Genomic DNA, 22816 nt, shown 5'->3' on the forward strand with positions numbered 1-22816 from the left:
TCAGCTCAGGATCACCTGTCCTAGCGCTATCAGTAACACCCTTCAAACCTATTCTGGTTGGACTGAATATGGACTCGAGTCCATATTCGCATGCACAACGTACAACCCATCCTCCTAACAGCACGTAGCATTTTGACGTACACTTTACCTAAGGCCCAAACACTATCCTACTAGAAAATGAAAGCGGCTCGCGAAACTGACATACTGTCTCGTTTTCTGTTCGTGTGTCCTCTGGTAGATTAGAATAAGGGCACTTTAGTACGGCAGATCCTTGACGCTGGGAACGCTGGGGAGAACCGGCTGACTGCACAGCGGTTCTCGGCTACTTGAATCCATGGGGGTAGGGTTCACCGTAAGCCAGTGGAATAGTGACATTATCGGTGGGAGAAGCTATTTGTACTCTTCAGTTAGCTACATCGCATACACTTAGTGCCTCTATATTAGTTAAAGGAATCACCTTATCTAACCTGGGCGCTCTTGTATGTATAAAGTCTACCGAACCTAAAGACTTAATCATGTTGCTTTATTTTATCGGCATTGACACATTGCCCTGTTAACTAGTGCATTCTATCTATTAACTACTCTTGACACTGAAAAAGTTATTTCTAACGTCCCTGTGGCTCATTTGGGTACTCAGTTTCCACCTGTGTCCCCTTGTTCGCGTACCACCCGTGTTAAACAGTTTATCTTTATCTACCCTGTCAATTCTTCTGATAATTTTGAAGGCAGTGATCATGTCTCTCCTAACTCTTGTCTTCCAGTGTCGTGAGAGTCATCTCCAGTAATCTTTCTTCATAGCTCATTCCTCTCAGCTCGTGGTACTAACCTGGTGGCATATCTCTGAACCATTTCTAACTTCGTTTTCGGTTTGACTAGATGTGGACTCCAGGCTGGAGCCGCATATTCTAGTATTGGTCTGACATATGAGGTATATAAGGTTCTGAATGATTCTTTACACAAGTTTCTGAAGACAGGTCTTATGTTTGCCAGCCTTGCATACGCCGCTGATGCTATCCTTTTGATGTGGGCTTCAGGGGACAGGTCTGGTGTGATATCAACCCTCAGATCTTTCTCTCGTAATGACTCCTGAAGGATTTCCTCTCCCAACTGTGTGTGTGTTTAAGTATTCACCTAGTCGTGATTGCGGGGGGTTGAGCTCTGCTCTTTCGGCCAGCCTCTCAACTGTCAATCAATCAACTGTTACTAATTACTAATTTTTTTCCACCCCCCCCCCCCCCAGGAAGCAGCCCGTAGCAGATGTCTAACTCCCAGGTACCTATTTACTGCTAGGTAACAGGGGCATCAGGGTGAAAGAAGCTCTGCCCATTTGGCTCTGCCAAGTCCGGGAATCGAACCCAGGCCACAGGATTACGAGTCCCACGCGCTGTCCACTCAGCTACCAGACCCCTAGGTCTGGTGTGTGTGTGTATTTACTATTTGTGTCTGCAGAATCGAGCTATTACTTTAATCAATATATATTTTCCTCTATTATATTTACTACATATATTTCTCTCTAACACACGCACACACATCCCCAGGAAAGAGCCTAAAGCAGCTGTCTAACTCCCAGGTACCTATTTACTGCTAGGTACACAAGGGCATCAGGGTGAAAGAAACTGTCCATTTGTTTCCGCCTCCACCGTGGATTGAACCCGGACCCTTACGACTATGAATCCTGAGCGCTGTCCACTCAGCCGTCAGGCCCCCTAAGGGTGTGTGTGTGTGTGTGAGTGTGTGTGACTGACTGACTATGATTCCATGTCAGTACAAATACGGAGCAAAAAGGACCCAACAAAGCCAAACAAAGACACTCACGTTAGAACCAGTCACACCCCGTCACTCCACCCGGCGCCACCAGCACCTAAAACACATTGAAAAACAAAAGGAAATACCCCCCAAGCACTCCTATAGAAGCCCATCAAACGCTTCGGGGTAAGTCGCCATAAAGAGCCTCCATATCTCGACTACCCGCGATAACAAAGACAGAGAGTGGGGGAAGGAGGAGGGGGGCAATTCAGCTGAATATCTTATCACTCCAACGGTACGCTTAGCGTGTCAGTGTCTGCCACTGTTAGTTACCAGCGCGCCAGCGTGTGTGTGTGTGTGTGAGTCCAACACCGAGGCCGTGTCGCTAGGGAGAACACCAGTGGGAAGGTGCCATTGTTGCAGTGTCATAGAGGCATGTGCTGGGGATGTACGTGGTCGAGAGGATGTTTCACTGTGCTCTTGTTTGGAAACATCGGTGCTTTTAATCAGGAGGTTCGATGTTCAGCGTAGCCTCAAGCGTAAACACAGGTTAAGTGGAGTGACAAATTATTGCTTGGAATAGGATTTCGTGTTGTGTTTCATCGCGTTAACTGGCAACGTTCGGTAACGATAGCAATGTTATAATCATTTAATATATGTTCCTGATATATATAAAGTTTATGTATGTAAGCATATGTGCGCGCGTGTGCTTTAGGACATGTGTACTCATCTACATATATATTTTAATAGCATCAAGCTCTAGCTCCTGTCTCCCGTCTGTTAACTATCAAGCAGCTGACATGATAATCATCCCCAAACATCACATGATCTTCCCAATCCAACCTCCACCCTCTGACTATGATATACTATCGCGATATACAATCAAGAACGTTAATCAGTCAGTATTTTGCTGATAAATCTGGCAACCAACGGATAGGATGAACTTTCTTTCAGTATAACTACCTCTTCCGTACTTAACTAGATGCGTTTACCTAATTGTGCCTGTTGGAGTTTAGGCTTCGGCGCCTGGACCCTGCCTCGTAATCTTCAAATGACTGGTAAAAATAAAAAAAGTCATTTGTCCCCTTCTGGGGGTTCTCTGGCGGGCGTTTTCATTGACCTTGGGGACAGGAAGCTGGTCTAGTTCAGTTGCACTGTGAAGCCGGTCGAGTTCAATTGCACATCCGGCCACTTATGTGCTGCGAAAATGTTGTACGTGTTAATGGCTTAGCAATATATATATTGCTAAGCCATTAATATATATATATATATATATATATATATATATATATATATATATATATATATATATATCCTTCTTCAAGAGAAGGATATATTGTGTTACACTTCTATATACACAAGTGTATACACAGTATACACTTGTGTATACTGTGTATACACTTCTCTGGAAGTGTTCTTCAAGAGATCCATAACCTTTAAGCACCTTTTTGCATTATTATTTTTGTATCAACCCATGTATATCTTGTAACCATCAAATGCATAATAAAGCACAAAAATATTCAAGGAAGGGGGTGGTAGGAGAAAAGCACACAGAAACTGTATTGGAGGGGATCTAAACATTCCCTCTAATGCGTTATGCGTGGTTTCCTCCGAGGCTATGGGTCCCCCTTCTTCCAGCTAGAGGTGGTACTCCCTTCTATATATATATATATATATATATATATATATATATATATATATATATATATATATATATATGTGTGTGTATATCACGAAAATAAACACGTGATTAAGAATGTGACAATGTCAGACCACGGAGGAAAAATGAAACAGGAAATTTCCTTAAGTACTTTCGTATATTAAATACATCTTCAGAAGGTGTCTTCACCTTCATCTTCATCTTCACCTTCTGAAGATGTATTTAATATACGAAAGTACTTAAGGAAATTTCCTGTTTCATTTTTCCTCCGTGGTCTGACATTGTCATATATATATATATATATATATATATATATATATATATATATATATATATATATATATATATATATATATATATATATATATATGTGTGTGTGTGTGTGTCAAACGCAACCACTTCTGGTTGCGTTTGTAGGGACCCTCGACCTCAAAGAAGACGATATGTAGTATCCCGGGAAGCCTTGTGGGGCACCGGCGTACACTCACATATTGTCTTATACCACCTCTATATTGTTTTTGTTAATTTTGTCATTTTTTATTTAAAACTTCATTGCAATGTAACGGCCTGCTGAAAGGCAGACCATCTTCTTTCCCTTCTTCCCTTCCCTTCCCCCTTCCTTCTTCTTTACCCTCTTCCTTCCTCCCCCCCCCCCCCCACTCCTCTCCTTACGCTCCGATTCCTCGGCAGGATGAGGCATTCCACTGTCATTAATCTTTAGTCAAGGGTACGTCGAGTGGTTGGCTGGGATGTGACAAACTGTGGGGTTTTATCTGGCTAGAATGTGACAAACTGTGGGGTTTTATCTGGCTAGGATGTGACAAACTGTGGGGTTTTATCTGGCTAGGATGTGACAAACTGTGGGGTTTTATCTGGCTAGGATGTGACAAACTGTGGGGTTTTATCTGGCTAGGAGGTGACAAACTGTGGGGTTTTATCTGGCTAGGATGTGACAAACTGTGGAGTTTTATCTGGCTAGGATGCGACAAACTATGGGGCTATATCTGGCTAGGATGTGACAAACTGTGGGGTTTTATCTGGCTAGGATGTGACAAACTGTGGAGTTTTATCTGGCTAGGATATGACAAACTGTGGGGTTTTATCTGGCTAGGATATGTCAAAAAATATATATATTGTATATATATTGTGGTGGTGGCTATATTATGTTTATAGCAGAGTGTGGCTTGGCTATGGAGTAAGACAGGCCACATATATGTTCATGTCTTATACCTGTGCCGTGGAAGGCGAGTACTGATCGGCTGTTGTGTTGCCAGATGTCGCCTCCTTTTAGAAGTAAATCTATTATTCCAATTATTTAAGAATGCTTCTGGTTTTAGTTATATTATTAGAATGTGTGAAACATTATGTTAGCATGATTGTGTCTGTCTGAAAGTGGTTAGTTTCATACGTAGTGTGTTTAATTAGAGACTGAATCTGGAGGAGTGGCAATTATAAGGGAGCGCTTGATGCTTGCCACCACCTTCAGTAGGAGCTGGAGGTCTGTTATGGCAAAATGTAGTTCTGCCTAAAGTTAAGTCATGTAATTATTTTCTTGTTCTAGGATAGGTGATAATTATCTGAGGAGACATGCATTCTTATAGCCATATCTTGGACTAGGATTATATTGCAGTGATTATGTATACCATTTAAAGAGTAATTTATATTTACTTTTATATACATTTGTTTTACTTTTCCGTTTTATTAAATTGTGTCTGCTAGGAGCATCCTGTGGCCGTACCCTATATATGTTCCAGTCTTGACAGATACGCGAGTTTTGCTGTACTAGGTAGATAACAGAGATGACAAACTGTGGCGTTTTATCTGACTATGATGTGACAAACTGTTATAATAATAATAATAATAATAATTTTTATTTAGGTAAGGTACATACATAAAGAGATTTACAAAGTTTGTTGGCTTTATAGATAGAGCTAGTACATACAATGCCTAAAGCCACTATTACGCAAAGCGTTTCGGGCAGAATTTTAATTTTATGTTAATTATGTTTATGTTTATGTTAATTATGTTAATTTTATCAGGTTAGGATGTGACAAACTGTGGAGTTTTATCTGGCTAGAATATGACAAATTGTGGGGTTTTATCTGGCTAGGATGTGACAATCTGTGGAGATTTATCTGGCTAGGATATGACAAACTGTGGGGTTTTATCTGGCTAGGATATGACAAACTGTGGGGTTTTATCTGCCTGGTATGTGACAAACTGTGGGGTTTTATCTGCCTGGTATGTGACAAACTGTGGGGATTTATCTGCCTGGTATGCGGCAAACTGTGGGGTTTTATCTGGCTAGGATGTGACAAGCTGTGGGGGTTTTATCTAAGATAAGCCTCTAGTCCTCTTATCTCGCCAGAATGAGCATAATGGTTACGTAGAAACTTGAATGCGCTTGGACGGTCCTGCAAAAGCAAGTATTGGCTGTAACACATGAGCGTAGGGTTGTCGAAGCTACCGTATGTGTCAAAAGCCTCATAAGCCACTTTCAGTGTTTGTTTTTTAGTTTTAATTCAAGGTTGGGGTGGCTTTATCACTCGTAGCGTAGGTGAATATAGGTATTTTTGGTGCTCCCTGTATGCTAGGCATTACCCAGATGCCTAGATATTTCTTTCATCCGTAAACTTGCATTCACCTTTACTTCACCTGACAGGAACAACCAATGACTACGGCAAGCGTTGATGACCGTTGAACCCAAGTTACCGTTACTTACCTGTGGGGAACAACTAGTAACTACTACAGTCATTGATGATCGTTAATCCCCAGCGTCTGAAGGAGTCAAATGAGTCGGCACTAGAAGTCCTCAGTGTCAGCCTATGAGGTCTGACCCAGCAGGGCAAAAAGGCACAATGGACGAACCTCAGAAGTTACTGGTGAGTAGGCTCTTTGACAGACGGAAAGAGAAAGATCCTGATAGAGTGGGGGGTGAATTTTTGAAAGGAAGGAGAGAAATTGAAGATAAATGGAGATGATGAGAGAATGAGGAAAGGGGGGAGAAGAGAGACAGAGCAGAAAGGGAAGAGAGAGATGGATGATGAAAGACAGAAGGATGGAGTGAACCATAAGTCCGGTCAGCAACCACACAGAAGAGAATATTTTCTGTTCCACACCGCAAAAGCTTCTTTATAACTCATGTTATTATGTTTATTTAAACCAAAGAAAATTGCATAAAACAAAAATGGAAATTTAAACATACATTAGTTAGATGTGATATTAATTGATGATTTATGCACAGAATTTATTGGCCAGAACGAAAACGAAAAACAAATTTAGTAAACTTCAACCACTCCTGAAGTGTGTGTGTGTGAGGGGGGAAATGAGCTGTAGTTCTTGGGCCCCTCAACCCCTACTCGTAAATGTGTCTGGTGCAACGACCTCTCCTCGTTATCTCTGGCGTTCTAGTGTTCTTTCAATTTTGATTAACTGAATAGACTCTGCATCCACCATTTCCTACACATGGACTCAGCCTTCATTATCTCTATGAATAGAGTCAGTTGCCACTGATTCTTGTATGCAATATTTGGTGATCTGAAGACAATCTGGCTATGTGTGTATGAGTGCGTGTGTGTCTGTGTGTGAGTGTATATATAGGTGTGTGTGCAGTTACCTAAGTGTAGTTACAGGATGAGAGCTTTGCTCGTGGTGTCCCGTCTTCCCATTACTCTTCCTCGTATGACGCTGTGAAACTACTGACAATTCTGGCCTCCATACACGCACGTGTGTATATTCCCACCACAATTGTAAAAACAAAATCCACAAAGAGGTGTACTCCGTTTCTCTGTTTATATAAACACTGAGTTTACTTTAGCTGTGGACTGTGTTCGGAGCCAAAGTATTCCTGTTAGTTGGTCAGTAAGCCCTTCTGGAAACCTTAATAACCCTCCAGAGGTTGATAGGCCAGAAGCCTATTGACAATATCTCGCATCTAACATCACAATTTTTTTTAGACATAGCCTCACGATTATCTCACAATGAGTGATCATTGTCCCCTGTTACCCATTCACCCCAGATGAGGTGTGCCAAGGCGGGGGACACAGCCGGGGCAGACGTGGCACTTCAACGGGGTGCCAGGGTGGACCTGCTGGAAGTACAGGACCCGTCTGCCGGGGGCGGCGGTAGGGCAGCTCTCCACCATGCCTCCGCCGCTGGCCATGTCGACGTTGTCAACCTCCTAATTGACTTCAAGGCCAATGTTGACATCAAGAGCAAAATGGCCGGCGACCATGGTTGGTCCTACTTCATTTTTGCCTTTGTTTTTATTTCTTTTGCAACTGTGATTAACATTTTCACTGTAAGGGATACTACCTATTGTATGAACCACGCTACTACTGCTTGTGCTGTTTGAACCACCCCTGTGTTGCGTAAGCCATCCTGCTGAATTTGTTGCATGAAACGCCCATTTGCTTGTGTTGCAGGGGCGGCAGCGTTGCACCTGGCAGCTCTCAACGGCCAACTGGATGTGGTCAAATCGCTGGTTCGTGCCGGCGCTCATCTTGAAGACAGAACCAACCAAGGTCCTCTTGACGGGCTCTGCTTGTAGTGTTGTAATATTTTCCAGCTGACAATTTATGTCAAAAATATAATATATATATATGGGATATAAAACCAGTTGGTGGACTCATCCAGCGTGAAATAAAGAGAGATTTTCGAGAAATCAAGTATAAAAAGGAGCCCCAAAAAGTCTTTGGGTTTGTGATAGGTGACGTAGGTCGTTGCGGTATTGAAGGCATTGTCTATGATAAACAGAGGCACTCAGCGAGGTACAGAGTGCCTCGAGATCTGGCAGCCTCTTGCGCCCACGTCCCTCACCTCATTCCAATGTGGATGAGGTAGAGGGTAATAGATAAAACATTTATAATGTCATATAAGTGTAGGGCGATGGTTCACTGAATGTTTTCTCTTGACAGGTGCGACACCACTACACCTGTCGGCGGGTGGCGGCCACGTTGAGGTGTTGGAACACCTGCTCAGAGCAGCTGCAGACATGGAGTCAGCTGATGACAAAGGTAAGACCTAGTTAGTGACTGATGATGCGATGAAATAGTAGTAAGTGGACTCAGAAAGTGACATAATCACATAAGTGTTTGTCATATTGGTCTAACGTTTCTTTTCATAAATATATGCCTCTAATTTATATAGTTACTTATCACATGAGACTTCGTAGACAAAGGTTTATATCGCAACTCAATAACACATTGTCTAGTTTTAAACTGGCTTGGTTTAGTGTTGGGCTTAATGCCTATCAACCACAGGATTGTACAACACTACAACAACCTGCTTATATATAGCAGATTGCATGCATTATCCATTTTCTTAATATTACTTGAAAATTTCCAGAGTATAATCACACAATAATTTTCACTTTCCAATGGATAAAAATAATGTGGTGTTAATAACTGTTGTTTAATATTCGCTACCTGGAACAAAAAGTTCCATGCAGCACGGGCTATGGTGAGCTCGTAGTAATGAATAACTTGTTGTTGTTAAAGATTCGCTACCTGGAACAAAGATCCAAGTAGCACGGGCTATGGTGAGCCCGTAGATATGAATAACTTGTTGTTAAAGATTCGCTACCAGGAACATAAAGTTCCAAGTAGCACGGGCTATGGTGAGCCCGTAACTTACCTGGCACAGGAGCGGGGCAAGAAGCACGGGCTATGGTTAGCCTCGTGGACGGGAGATGTCTACCGTGATGAATAACTTATTAAGCACATGTTCTTACCTAAGATTACTGCTGACGTGCGTAGAGGCCAGTGTCAGCTTTTATTTTATTTATATTATATTTTTTATGGTCACATTGGACCAAAAGAAAATTATGCAGTAGCCAAGAAAGTGATTTTAAATATATTTGATGGCAAGAAGGAAAAGAGGACGACCGAAAAATGGTGGGAGATATGGTAAGCCTCATAGCATGAGAAAGGAATTATGTAACACTAGAAGGGACAATGAACGTGACTGGTATTCGTTCGTTAGGCGGTATTTTCTATGAAAACATGAGGGACAGAGTCCATAAAGACGCTGAAATCTGTGTGAAAATGTTGTGATAATCAAGCACTACTGGTTTCCTTGATGCTATAATAAGTGTTAAGATGATTATACAATTATTTACGTTTAATAAGTGTTTCTTATTGTATTATTTTTTTACCACGGATTTCTGTTATCTTCAACCATCTTTCCCTTCTATAAAACTCCCCCACATTCCATGGAAGGATTTACCTGTAAATACATCTTGCCCCAGGAAGACGGGCCGTGCACTGGGCCGCATCAAGGGGCCAGCAGGAGGCCATGGAGATTCTGAAGGCGAATGGTGCCAACCTCCACTCCCGGGCCCACGGCGGCGCCACCGTCCTTCACTTCGCGGCTGCTGACGGCGATCTGAGCTTCGTCAAGTGGTTGGTGGCGGCGGGCATCAGATGTGACGCGAAGGACAAGCACAACAGGCTGGCAAAGGAACTGGCGAAGAGTCGAGGCCATCATGACGTCCACAAATACCTGAAGGGTCACACCCCAAGCAAGGGCGGCCTGGTGAGTGACTTACACACACACTCTTTCACTGTCTACCTGTTCTATGCCTTTTGCTTGCATTCCTTCTTTTAACTTCTCGGAATTTCGATAAAAATTTGAACAGAAATATATTGAAGAGTATTTTCTTAATCCTCTACAGACCCTAAACAAATTTTACAGCACATCAAGATACAGAAAAACCTTCGTAGGTCATCAGAACTTTAGAAAGTCATTTCATCTGCCATAGTTTTAGCATTTAAGTAAGCTCTCTTCAGCTCATATGTTTTTATGTGTATAACTAGGACGTTACTAGTTACTTTAGGATCTTCCAGAAAATTTTATTTGCCACAGCTGCTTTTAAAACAAATTTTGGAGAACAAGTAAAGTTTTTTTAACCTTAGTAAATATAAAAGTTGAGGAGAGTTATGGCATTTCTGGGGTTTTCTTTACTGATCTCAGTCTAAACTTTAATATGGTTATTTTATAATTTTGATATCTTATTTGTCTTTCTTCTTCCAATTTCGTTTTCATTTTATTTTTTTCATTCATTTTTTCGATTTTATATTCCCTTCTTTCTCATCTTATTTTTCTCTGCTTGTTGAATTCCTCGCTATTAAAGATGGATGTCGCCGTGTCCACAGAAGATATATCATTCAGTAGTTCACCTTATCACATATACATAAGTGTTACAAGGCAATTATACATTACAATTCTTAGTGAACAAGTGTTTCAGTAGTACAGAACATGATCTTTAAAAAAAAAAACTGAATGTTAGTTAGGCTAAATAATTTGGTCTCCCTTCAGCAAAAATTCCACTAATTATTGTAACTGATAACTGCATGTTCATTTATTTATTAATTACTTAAATTTGAGCTTTACAAAGAAGTTATCAACTTATAATACAAATACAAGAAAATAATAATTCAGATATATCTAATAATATGGATTGATTTTTATACCAGTTTAAATGTTCCCAGTTTCAGTTCGTGAGGTCACCCCTAAGGAGCTCGTCCGGACGAGCTAGCAAGAGGCACAAAAACCCGCAGCTCAGAGACGGTTCGTGGGAGAGGAAAGCACATCGACCAGACCGACCACACACTATTGATCTGTCACCAGAGACAGACGTGGAGCCTGAGGTTCTAGCCAGGACCGACGTAGCACAAGCCGGCTTGGAGAGGACCACCCTTCGATCATCGGGCCCTGAGAGTGCTGACATAAGGCTTGCAAGCAATGCCTCTGAGCCGGAATTAAACTCAAGCAAGATGGACTATAGACGAAAACTGAGCTTAGACAGTGCGGACTTTGGACTAAAACTGACTGCAGAAAAGACGGACTATGGATCTAAACAGAGGTCTGAAAAAACTTTCCCAGAGCCGTCAGTGAGTTCTTACAAGATAAATCTGAGCTCAGAGAGCCCAGGCCATGTAGAGAAGGCTGAGAGAGCACCAACACCTCCTGAGACCCGTCAACTAACTTCCTGGCGGTCGCCAGGCTCCAGGTCTCTGGATCGTGATGGAGTACACTCACTTCCTCCTCTCTCTACTCCCCTCTCGCGGCAATTGTCTACTTCGGGATCTACCCGAGAACGAGAGGTGAGTTAAGCTCGTCCCAGCTGTTGTAACTAGTCTAATTGGTGATTTTTCTGTCGCTTCTGTAAGATTTACCACAAACGAATTCAAAATTGTGAATACACACACACACTAACCTCATATCGCACCTCAAAATATAATTAATTACAATATTTTTGATGTTTCAGCACAACATTTTAATTGTGAGTGTATGTTCTATATTAACACAGAGCAAGCGAACTCTTTCCCGGAGCTTCTCCCTGACCCGAAGGTCGACACGCAAAACGCAGCTGAAAGAACTCACGGAGAACAAGGTGAGTACCTTGGCTGCAAATGACTACCAGCCTTGTCACCAAACATCAACACTACCTTGTAACAAGACAATTACAATGCCTCGTGTCAGTATTACATATATAAATACCTACTTGAATCCATTCACCAACGTTAAACGACGTTCAAATCCTCAGATTATTTTTATGTAGTGTATTACTTATTTTGAATAAAATGAATTAGCCATTCCTGCGTGTATTCCTTCTCGCCCAGGGCATACTGGAAGACGTCCTCAGGAGCAAGGAGTTGGAGCTCGCTGGCCTTCGGGACCAATTGACGCAACTTGAACGTGAGAAGGTGAGAAGTTTTGTATGTTAAAGTTCCTGTCAAATCATGATATATACATGTCGTACCTAATAGCCAGAATCGAATACTTGGCCTATTATGCAAGGCCGAATTGTCTAACAGGCAGAGTGATATCCGGTTTAAACAAAATTTAAATAGTTTATTTGAATTAATTTTATTATATTAAGAACATGAATTGACTTAATTATCTTATATTTTTTCCAAAACTTTTTCTTGTGAAATAATAAAGTTTTAATTGTATTATATATGATTGCAATTTTGTTATTTTTGTCAAAACTAACATAGAAATTTGATCAAACCTAATCTAGCCTACTTAACCTAACCTATCCAAATCTATACTAATATAACTAAATCAGTAATTCATGTTCCTAATATAATAGGTTATTGTTAGCACTCAGCTGACATTAGTATTCAGCAGAGTTGCTGAGGCATATATATATATATATATATATATATATATATATATATATATATATATATATATATATATATATATATATATGTCGTACCTAGTAGCCAGAACGCACTTCTCTGCCTACTATTCAAGGCCCGATTTGCCTAATAAGCCAAGTTTTCATGAATTAATTGTTTTTCGACTACCTAACCTACCTAACCTAACCTAACCTAACTTTTTCGGCCACCTAACCTAACCTAACCTATTAAGATAGGTTAGGTTAGGTTAGGTAGGGTTGGTTAGGTTCGGTCATATATCTACGTTAATTTTAACTCTAATAAAAAAAAATTGACTTCATACACAATGAAATGGGTAGCTTTATCATTTCATAAGAAAAAAAATTGAGAAAATATATTAATTCATGAAAACTTGGCTTATTAGGCAAATCGGGCCTTGCATAGTAGGCTGAGAAGTGAGTTCTGGCTACTAGGTACGACATATATATATATATATATATATATATATATATATATATATATATATATATATATATATATATATATATATATATATATATATATTTATATATATATATATTATTTTTGGTTTGGAATCGTGTTTGTATCCGAGTGTATTTGCTTTTACTTGAGTGTCTCTCAGGTTGTCCTAGGTTGCCCCTTTTTGCCCTATATAAATCATACATTTGTCTCTCTTCATTCCATTAGACGCAATCCACCGACCCCACGCATGTGAGGCATGACAAGGGTGGGGTCCGCATGTGTCTTTTTTTTTAACTCTCACTGACGTTGGCAGCACCCGTCAAAGACGAGCCTTCATTAGCTCTGTCTTGTCCCTCTCTCTCTACCCACGAAGCAGTTATGTCTGGGAATAATGCTGTTCTGGTGACAGGTAGAGGCTGAGGTACTCGCCAGAGACCTTCAGCACCACCAGCAGGGCCAGACCGACTACCAACAGCACCTCCTGGTGGTCTCACGTCAGAATGAAGAATATCAACGAATGATCGTAAGTTTCAACTGATATTGCTGATAGTCTAATACGGCTGTGGGATCAAAGATTCTTGCACTGGAATTGCAAATAATTCATCCCATCCTTCTGTTTTATAGTACTTTTTCTAACTATGTAGTCTATTCTTGACTATTTTCAATATTTTCATTTAACTTTTTCAATTGTTGTTAGCTTAAAATTACTTCTTTTTGTATTAAGAGCTTATCGTTTTACACCTTTATTAATTTATTTCCAAATTATTTTAAGTTTTGCCTGTTTCGTACACACATTCTTTTCAATCAGAATTTGAAACTGAATTTGAATATAATACCAATGTGTAGTAATGGCGCCCCAGTAAGCCACTTGTGTACTAATTTATATAGAGGCTGGAAAAAATAAAGCTATAAACCCAACTAACATATTTTTAAGCCTAGTAGAGCACATATATGTACTATATTAGGCCTCAAATAGCGTGTATTAGGCCCAAGATGGTTAGGTTAGGTTTTGTTAGCAACATAAAATATAAAAACTTCTGGTTTGTTCAAATTTAATTCTACAAAGGTTTCATCACTCTCTGCTCGCCCATAACGACATACAGTGTTTGTACCTTCGACCACATCGTTCTGAAATCAGATACTTGTACTGGAGTTACTAACTATATGGTTGGAATCAAAGATAGTGTGACTGGAATTACAGATAATGGTACTGGAATCAGAACTACTAGGATTGGAATTACTGTGGAAGAACCTAAAATCACAGCAAAATTCTTTAGGCTGTAATTTGAATCACACACATTAAAATTTTAAAAGCAAAGAAATGCAATATACTACAATAGCAATAACTGGGAAATAATATAAATTTAAATTAGAATCACAGTGGAAAGAACTGTAATTACAGCTACACTAGTGGTGGATAATTTTCCTTCGTAATGATAAAATAAAATATGAACTGGCTTAGATTATGCTAGGCTACGACTGTTTGAAGTAGGGAGGGTTTAGGCTAGACTGGCATACATTCATTTACATGGCCTTACACTGCTTCAGCAACCACGTGTGCCATACCCATCCCTAGCTGGTGCCCAAAAGAATAATGCCCACGCGTAAATTATCCCCTTTACCCGCAGGAACACCTGGAAAGGAGACAGGAAGAGTTCATGCAGGTAGACTCTGCCAAGAGCGACGCAATCGCCGCCTGCGACTCCCACATCAGAGACCTCACGCGTACAGTCGGCGAGAACAGAGAACAGCTCTCCAGATACCAGGTGAGCTGGAGGACCAGGTATCAGGTGAGTTGGAGGACCAGGTACCGGTGAGCTGGATGACCAGGCACTAGGTAAGCTGGACAACCAAGTACCAAGAGATCCGGATGACCAGGTATCAGGTGAACTAGAAGACCAGGTACCACCGGGTGAGCTGGAAGACCAGATACCAGGTGAGATGAACGACCACTTAATAGGTGAGTTGGAGAACCAGGTACCACGTGAACTGGACGACCATATACCAGGTGAGGTGGACGACCAAGTACCAGGTGAATTGGATGGCCAGGTACCAGGTGAATTGGATGGCCAGGTACCAGGTGAGCTGACCGACCATGTGCCAAATGAACTGGACGACCAGGTACCAGGTGAGTTTAACGACAAATACAAGGCAAGCTTGACGACAAGGCTATGCTATTCAAAACGCACATATGTGCCTGGTGAGTACGACGAGCCCGTGCTGCTTTGGAGCTTTTTTGTTCAGAGTAGCTGAATCTAAAACAACAGCTATGCTAATAAGCTTCCAGTTTGTTGTCTGGAAGTTTGGGTGACCATAAAACTGGTATGCAGGGAAATCGGAGAGAATAAGAATGATAAATTCCAAATAAATTAGATAAAAAACACCTCGACATTCTCCAATCCAAACATATCCCATCGTGATGGGACATGTTGTCGTCTTCCAACATTTTGGCCACTCTCATCCCTCCAGGCACGAATAAAAAAAAAATGTACAAACGTACATAATAATACATTGCAGCTTTACTTGATATTTTAAACAAAACACCACAGTACAGTACTTAATATGGGTGAGTTAGTACAGTACTTAATATGGGTACTCACCAAGTGTCCTGATGTTTCTCCACATATGATCTTGCAATGATGTATACATGAGTATGGTGGTGCTAACCGAGGGTGGAGATTGAGGCTGAGATGTTGAGGGTTAGGTTAACATATGCCAGTAAAAACTTATTTCATCGGCATTATAAATTGGCTCAGGAGAAAAGAATCGTTATGCATGATCTTCTCAAATTTGGACACCTTATACATCAGCAGATGTGGTTTTCACATCGTAATTTCACCTATCTAATACCTCAACGAACCTTAATGCCCCTTAGCCACCCATCACTATACACACAATTATTACGGAGCTTCATTTATTGGTAAAAATGCTTGGCCTTCTCCGAAATCAGCCATAATAGCACTGGCTTCTTTGTTTCGTCACGAGCATAGCTCTCAATCCTGTAACTACACTTAAGTCATTTCATGTCCGCCTGAACCACTCCCAGGCAGCCTCATCCACAATTTTAACACCAGCATTGCTAATAACTTTTCTCTTGCATATTGCTGCATCACTCTCACTTTTAGCATAACTTGCAAAAATCATCTCTTTAGCTTTCAATATATCATGAAAAGTGGTTTTGCTAACTTTGTATTCTGCACAGACGATACTACTAGGAATTCCAGATTCAACTTCCTTTAAAAGCTGAATGTTTTGTTCAGAATTGATCACATGCTTTCTCTTCGCCGCTTGTTAAAGCCCTGAACAGCAGAGTCCCAACACTTCCTAACGCCTTAGTGGCAGAATGCAATATATATTCACAAATATAAAACGGTGAACGAGGCGAAGGGGCTCCGTCCGCCGTGGGTAAACTCAGCAACAAGACTGCTTCGTCAGGCAGGTGGCGCGCCCCGACAGCCTAACTACGCTATCTGGGGGTCAAACTCGCACAGGAGTAATCGGGTCGTTGAGGGTTGGGCAGAGAATATGGATATAAGATAGAAATTTGGATGAAAGAAGAATAAGGTAAGGTAAGCAGTAGAAGCGCAAAGTCATTACGACTATATAGTACTTAAAATGGATATGAGGATAAAGATGATAAAAAAAAAAATTGGGCCTCGTAGTACAGTTGGCTTCATTCTCTACTCACTCTCGGGGATCCCAATTTCGATTGTCAAATTGGACAGAAATGGTTGGGCATGTTTCCTTTCATCTAATGCCTCTGTTCACTAATAGTAAATAGTTACCCGAGAATTAGACAGCTGTCGCGGGGTTGTGGGTGAGTAGTTTGACCTTGGGGAACTCTGCATACCTATAACCTCATATACCTTCAGCGCTACATTATATAGATCTGATCACAGGTTATATTTTTAAATATAAATTATTATCACTATTATTATTATTATTATTATTATTATTATTATTATTATTATTATTATTATTATTAAGACAGCTTTCTTCGTTCCTAGAGGCTATCGAGACCTGGTAAATATTCCCATGTTATTGTCATGGAAGTTGATATCTTGGGGTGTTGTTCCTTACTAGAAGCAGCATGAAGAGAGAGAGGCCGAGCTACTGGAGTTGGACGCTGCCCACAAGCAGACCATCGACACGCTCAAGGCAGACGTGGACCGCCTCACAGCCATGCTGAGGAAGAGTGCTGATCGCTTCGTCGGGAGAGAGGTAAGATAACGTCCAGCTGACCGGCTTGGTACCCTTCCACGTGTTAAAACACCTTCAGTGACCCACAGTTAATTAGTCATTTAGCATCATCGTTATTATTAACATATGGATGTTAATAATGTCAATACCATGATACAAGAGAAGCACAAGTGATCACATCTTCCGCACCTTCCCTTCCCTCCATCCCAGAACGGAACTCCGGAGAATGAAGGGGAGGATGAAGAGGGCGACGGGTACGTGCGGGAGGACGGAATCATAAGATCAGTTGACCACCTGGAGAAGAATCTTAATATGATGTCCAGGAGAGTTGAGGAGTTCGATGAAATCGTCGCTGGTCTCGAGGTATGAACCTAGTTCTATTCGTGGTTGCAGGTTCGCGCCACCTCATAGCCCGTAAGGAGGCCTGACGGCTGGCTGAGTGGACAGCACTCGGGAGTTGTTGTCCTGAGGTTCCGGGTTCAATCCCCGGCGGAGGTGGAAACAAATGGGTAGAGTTTCTTTCGTCCTGATGCTCCTGTTCATCTAGCAGTAAATAGGTGCCTGGGAGTTGGACAGCTACTACGGGCTGCTTCCTGGGGATGTGTAACAAAAAGGTCGAGGACCGGGCCGCGGGGACGCTAAGCCCCGAAATCAGATAACCTTAACATAGCCCTAGTGGATTTCTCATTGATATAGACCACGTTAGTGTGATTTCTGTGTGTATTATTATTAGTATTAATACATTATTATTATAATAATTATTTCTACTATTGACTTTATTTATAGTAAAAACAGAGTAAGGAAGCATCAACTTTTCTTACAGGAGGAGTTACGACTCAAGAATATGGAGTTGGAGAATATTAAGCATGAACATCAACAGACGGTGGCCGCCTTCTGGGAGGAGGTGGAGGCTCTGAAGGCTAAACAGGTGGGTAAGGTGCACGAGGTCCTCTACTAGACTTCTCAGGGGGACTGTGGCCAGACACGTGGGTACAGAACAGCACCCATGCACGTCCTATGAGGCTACTCGAGGGGTATAAGGCTAGACGGGAGAGTACAGAGCAGCACTCAGGTCCTATGAGGCTACTCGAGGGGTATAAAGCTAGACGGGAGAGTACAGAGTAGCACCCAGGTCCTATGAGGCTACTCGAGTGGTATAAGACTAGACGGGAGAGTACAGAGTAGCACTCGTGTCCTATGAGGCTACTCGAGGGGTCTGAGGATAGACAGTTCAGACCAATAAAATTATCAAATTGGCATATTTGATTGCACAGTACAATACTACACCAATTGTCATTTCTGAGAAACTGGTAAGCTGTGTTTTTTGCTTCTCTGGCGAGGATTGGGCCTGTCAGTTGGCTCTTTCTCAACGAACTGAATGACGCCAAATTAGACATTAGTTTGGCAAAAAATCATATTGATATCTTAGAACACAACTTTAATAACAAACTTGAACAGTAACTAATTTTACAATTGTAGACTATCTAATGGATTCCAGCTATTAACTGCTAGGTGATAGGAAACATGCCCAACCATTTCTGTCCTGCCCGGGATTCGAACCCGGAATTCTCGATTGAGAGTCGAGAACGAACCCGACTACTACCGGGATCCTTTGTATAGTGGCTTATATATCAAGACTTTCAAAGTAAACTTATTCATCATAAGAAAACTTGCAACCGAACGTCCCAAGAATGAGAGTAAGTGTTAGAGTACAACTATTTATTCGGTCTCTGAAGTGGCTTATTAATATTCATTTCTATGCAAATAAAAGGGCACGGCCCACGGAGGATGCGACGCCTCCCCCGTGCGTAAAAGACCCTCACGTGCACGCCACGTGGCCCGCCTGCCCAGGCGCCCTCCAGGGCACGGGGCGCGGTCATAGCCCCTAGGGCAGCGCCTATTGCAAGTAAGGCACGTGGGCAGGAACAAGGGCCTCGTCACGGCCCTTGTGGATTTGTTCATTTGATGCATCACGTTAGTGTGATCTCTGTGTGTAAAAGGGCCCAGTCTTTGAAACTCACTCTCTGATAAATTAAAAAATTGTCCAACCCATGCCCTGTTCGAAAGTAAAACCAAAAAGTACCTAATTTCATCCTCATAGATTCCTACCTTGTGCTTCAAACTCACACTGTATCTTGTACTACCCACTTCCCCAATATTAGTACTTAAGACATATGTCCTTACCTGTGCAATCACCTCTTGTCAACTTATATTGTAGTTATTTGTTGATATAAAAACCTTGCTATAGTGTACCTTTTCATCTTGCCTGATATGTTAGATTAAGGACCTGCCCAAAACGCTGTGTGTGTGTTAGTGGCTTTGCATGAATGTAAAAATACCAATCTTATGTAAAATCACCAACCCATTGTACCTTCTTGCAAATACATTATTATTATTATTATTATTATTATTATTATTATTATTATTATTATTATTATTATTATTACAGAAGGAGCAGGAGGAGCGGGTTAGCTTCTACGAGAAGAGTGTTGCTGCTCTCAACGACAAACTGGCCGAAAAGTCCACCACAGTGAAAGAATACAAGCGACACATCTCATCACTCCAGGTATGAGACCGATGGCAAGTACAGTTTCTATATTAAGCAACTGCCATATATTCACAACTGATATATTTAGGGTGCTACCCATTGGGCACGATATCCAAGAGTTGCATTAGTTCGATGTTGAATCAGCGTTCAGTCACCGCTAGTGACGTTGGTTCGGTGTTGTTCTTCGATGTTGCACCAACTAGAATACTTTCATCGTTATTATTATTAATGTAATTAGAAGTTGTAATATTATAACTTGTCTTATCAGTGTTAAGATTGATTTGCTTAAGGCCAAAACTTGCTTACTGACCAACTAAGTATTCTTTAGTTGTGAACAAAACTAAAATAAACTCACTCTATATGTTGAGAGGAAGGCTACACCTTTCACCATGTACCCTTCATGAAGCTGAAAGATAAAAGATACACATAAGGATTAAACTTGAAACTTTCTTGAATATATTTCTGGCAGACGAAGTACAAGAAGCAAGTGGAGGAACTTACTGACAAACTAGAGGAAGAAAGAAGAGAGAGGCAGAAGGAGAGAGGAGCAGGCGACCATGAGATATCCCTCCTGACAAGCCAGCTGAAGAAGGAGAGGAAGCACCAGCAGCAGCAGCAGCAGGAAAAGCCACCCAGCAGCATGGGGGATGCTCATGGTCCCTGATATGTGATATCAAGAGACATCTTCGACACAATCTTCAGAGAACCGACCTGTGTGAATGAAGTGTAGATATTCGATGCTAAGGTTAGCACTACACTCACCTTTTGTGGTCGATAGTTCAATAAATCACTGAACTACTGTGTATGTTTAACAGATCTCTAATCCTGTCCGTAGAGGACAGAAGAAAATGTATACAGTATATGTTGGTTAGCATTGTAAATGTGTGGCCACGTCTATGGTAGAAAATAATAATAATAAAAAATTAACAATATATTGTGAATATTGCCTGCAATCTTAATCGAGTTTAGCTGAAGATACAATGTAAATAAGATTCATCTTGTGATAATTGACCACAGGATCCTTTAGCCTCTCTATCTTGGGTAATATTAAGGTTAACTTTATATAATTTTGCAGTTCTGTTAAATATTAACAACTGTATTGGATTTCTAAAACAATTGTGAAATTAGACGTCATGACATGTTTTTCTAGACGATAACTTTTATATCTGATAAGACAGTAATAGGCAGTGATAAATTAATATCGCAAGATGGGAATATATACAGTTAACAGTATCAATGATTATTCTTACCGTTTTAAATTTTGGTGTAATAGTCTATACGACCCTCATAACCACTACTAATAATATAAATAAAAGGGAATTTTAAATCTTAAGTAATTATCAAAAGGTGCCAAGCCAGAAGACTATATATGCTGCACCGATTTTATTTAATTCTGAATCGCCTGCCATTATCGGTGTCATTTATTAATTGGAAACTATCATAAAAAAAGTAATCAATGAACATCACCTCTCAACCTTAGAACAGAAAAAGCAAGATCCTGCAGGTGAGTCATTTTAGTATAGTGGCTACATTCTAGACTATAGAGGTTCCAGAGTTCGAACTCCAAGCTGGACAAATAGTTGGGCTGTTTTCTCTCGCCTAATGCCTCTGTTCACCTAACATTAAATAGGTACCTAGGAATTTGGCAGCTGTTGTGGGGTTGCAGTAACCCCACAGATTAATTAGGCAACCTAGGAGGGACCGCAATAAAGCCGTAAACACACACAAGTTCACACAAGTTTCCTGTCCTGGATGAATTAAGTACAACTTATATGGATAAGATGAATTAACATTAAGAGAATTAAGATGGTACCCAAACACGTTACCACGTTACTGGTAGCAAGGCACTTTTCAATAAAGTGCAATGTTGGAAATTGGTTTGATCATTTTGTACAGATGAAGTTAAAATGTTAACAATAACTTGAGGCAAACATTCCAACTGATTTTTATATTAATTGAGTGTATGGGATGATTGCTGTCATAACTTCTCATAATATCAAGCCAACAATATGAATACATTATTACTGTGCATGTTGCTAGCTAAGCAATATGGGGCTTTCATGGTTAAAACTGGTCTTGTACAATGTCATCTAACCTAACCCAACTCTTCAGATCTCCAGTGACCCATTTGACCAGGCTACGGTGTATTAAGATGATAGACAAGCAATTATTCCAGCCAACTGGCTGGCTGGCTTGCTTGTTTCCCCTTCCCCTTTATTTCAAGCCTCAAACTGCCATGCTTTTGTGCATTCTTTAGACAAGTTTTGTTAGTTACTGTAGATTAATTTAATCTACGTGTTATGTTCAAGTTTAATAGGCACCAACTACATCATGCAAATTAGTTTATAAATACATAAATCAAAGATGGGATACCTCTATGTCAACTATCACTCAGGATGGTACTTTAGTGTATATAAAAAAAAAAAAAAAAAAAAAAAAAAAAAATTTAAGCGAGAGGGCCTCTCTTACAAACAAAAATGATCAAAAGCGCAGTAATCAATAAGAGTCAAGTGTACATGAACACTAACACCGATTATTTTTGCATTATATAGCTTGCTGTAAATACTAAAACTACAGTATATTTACATCATTTAATACTAATTGCAGCAAACAAGTGCCTTAAATCAGGACGAATTGTGCTACTGTGTAAGATTAAAACGAATATGCCTACATGACATGTAGGCAGACAATTATATATAGATATACATTATGTTAATTTGGTTTTAGTTTCTCTTTAAATATAGTAATTAAAAATAAAGTACACCATTGCATTTTGGTTGAAGGAGACATTCACAATTTAGGACCACTGTATTTGCATGGCATTTTTGCTTTTGTCAAATAGGACCAAGTATCAGATTTAAGTTTCTACCGTCAAGTTCTGTTGCAGCCTTTGGGACCCATGTCTGGGGACAGAGTCATGCCTGAACTAAGTTTTTGGCAACAATTAGTATCAAGCCTTAGAATTTTGAAGATGTGCAGTATGCTTGTATGTAGTGCTTCTATAATTCCAATGTTCAAAAAGGGGTTTGAATAAAGTTGTTGCATACATGA

At 40.6% G+C, this 22816-nt stretch overlaps 1 protein-coding gene across 7 annotated transcripts; it reads left to right on the plus strand.

Annotated features, from left to right (window-relative positions):
• The first annotated feature begins 2043 nt into the window (after window positions 1-2043).
• On the plus strand, window positions 2044-22816 carry LOC123771021 (ankycorbin). 7 transcript variants are annotated; one of them, XM_045763238.2, is made up of 16 exons: window positions 2044-2194; window positions 6069-6288; window positions 7425-7641; window positions 7831-7929; window positions 8323-8421; window positions 9654-9940; window positions 10897-11511; window positions 11718-11801; window positions 12031-12114; window positions 13427-13540; window positions 14646-14783; window positions 17101-17238; window positions 17428-17580; window positions 18041-18145; window positions 19667-19783; window positions 20235-22816. In XM_045763238.2, the coding sequence occupies exons 2-16, from the start codon at window positions 6232-6234 to the stop codon at window positions 20427-20429; spliced, it is 2502 nt and encodes an 833-aa protein (XP_045619194.2). In that variant the 5' UTR covers window positions 2044-2194; window positions 6069-6231; the 3' UTR covers window positions 20430-22816. The 7 variants fall into 7 exon arrangements, with proteins under 7 accessions (XP_045619194.2, XP_045619198.2, XP_069165742.1 ...); XM_045763242.2 differs by having other exon boundaries at window positions 2044-2101; XM_069309641.1 differs by having other exon boundaries at window positions 2049-2179.

Source organism: Procambarus clarkii, chromosome 65 (assembly GCF_040958095.1).
Source record: "Procambarus clarkii isolate CNS0578487 chromosome 65, FALCON_Pclarkii_2.0, whole genome shotgun sequence".
Lineage (NCBI taxonomy): Eukaryota > Metazoa > Arthropoda > Malacostraca > Decapoda > Cambaridae > Procambarus > Procambarus clarkii.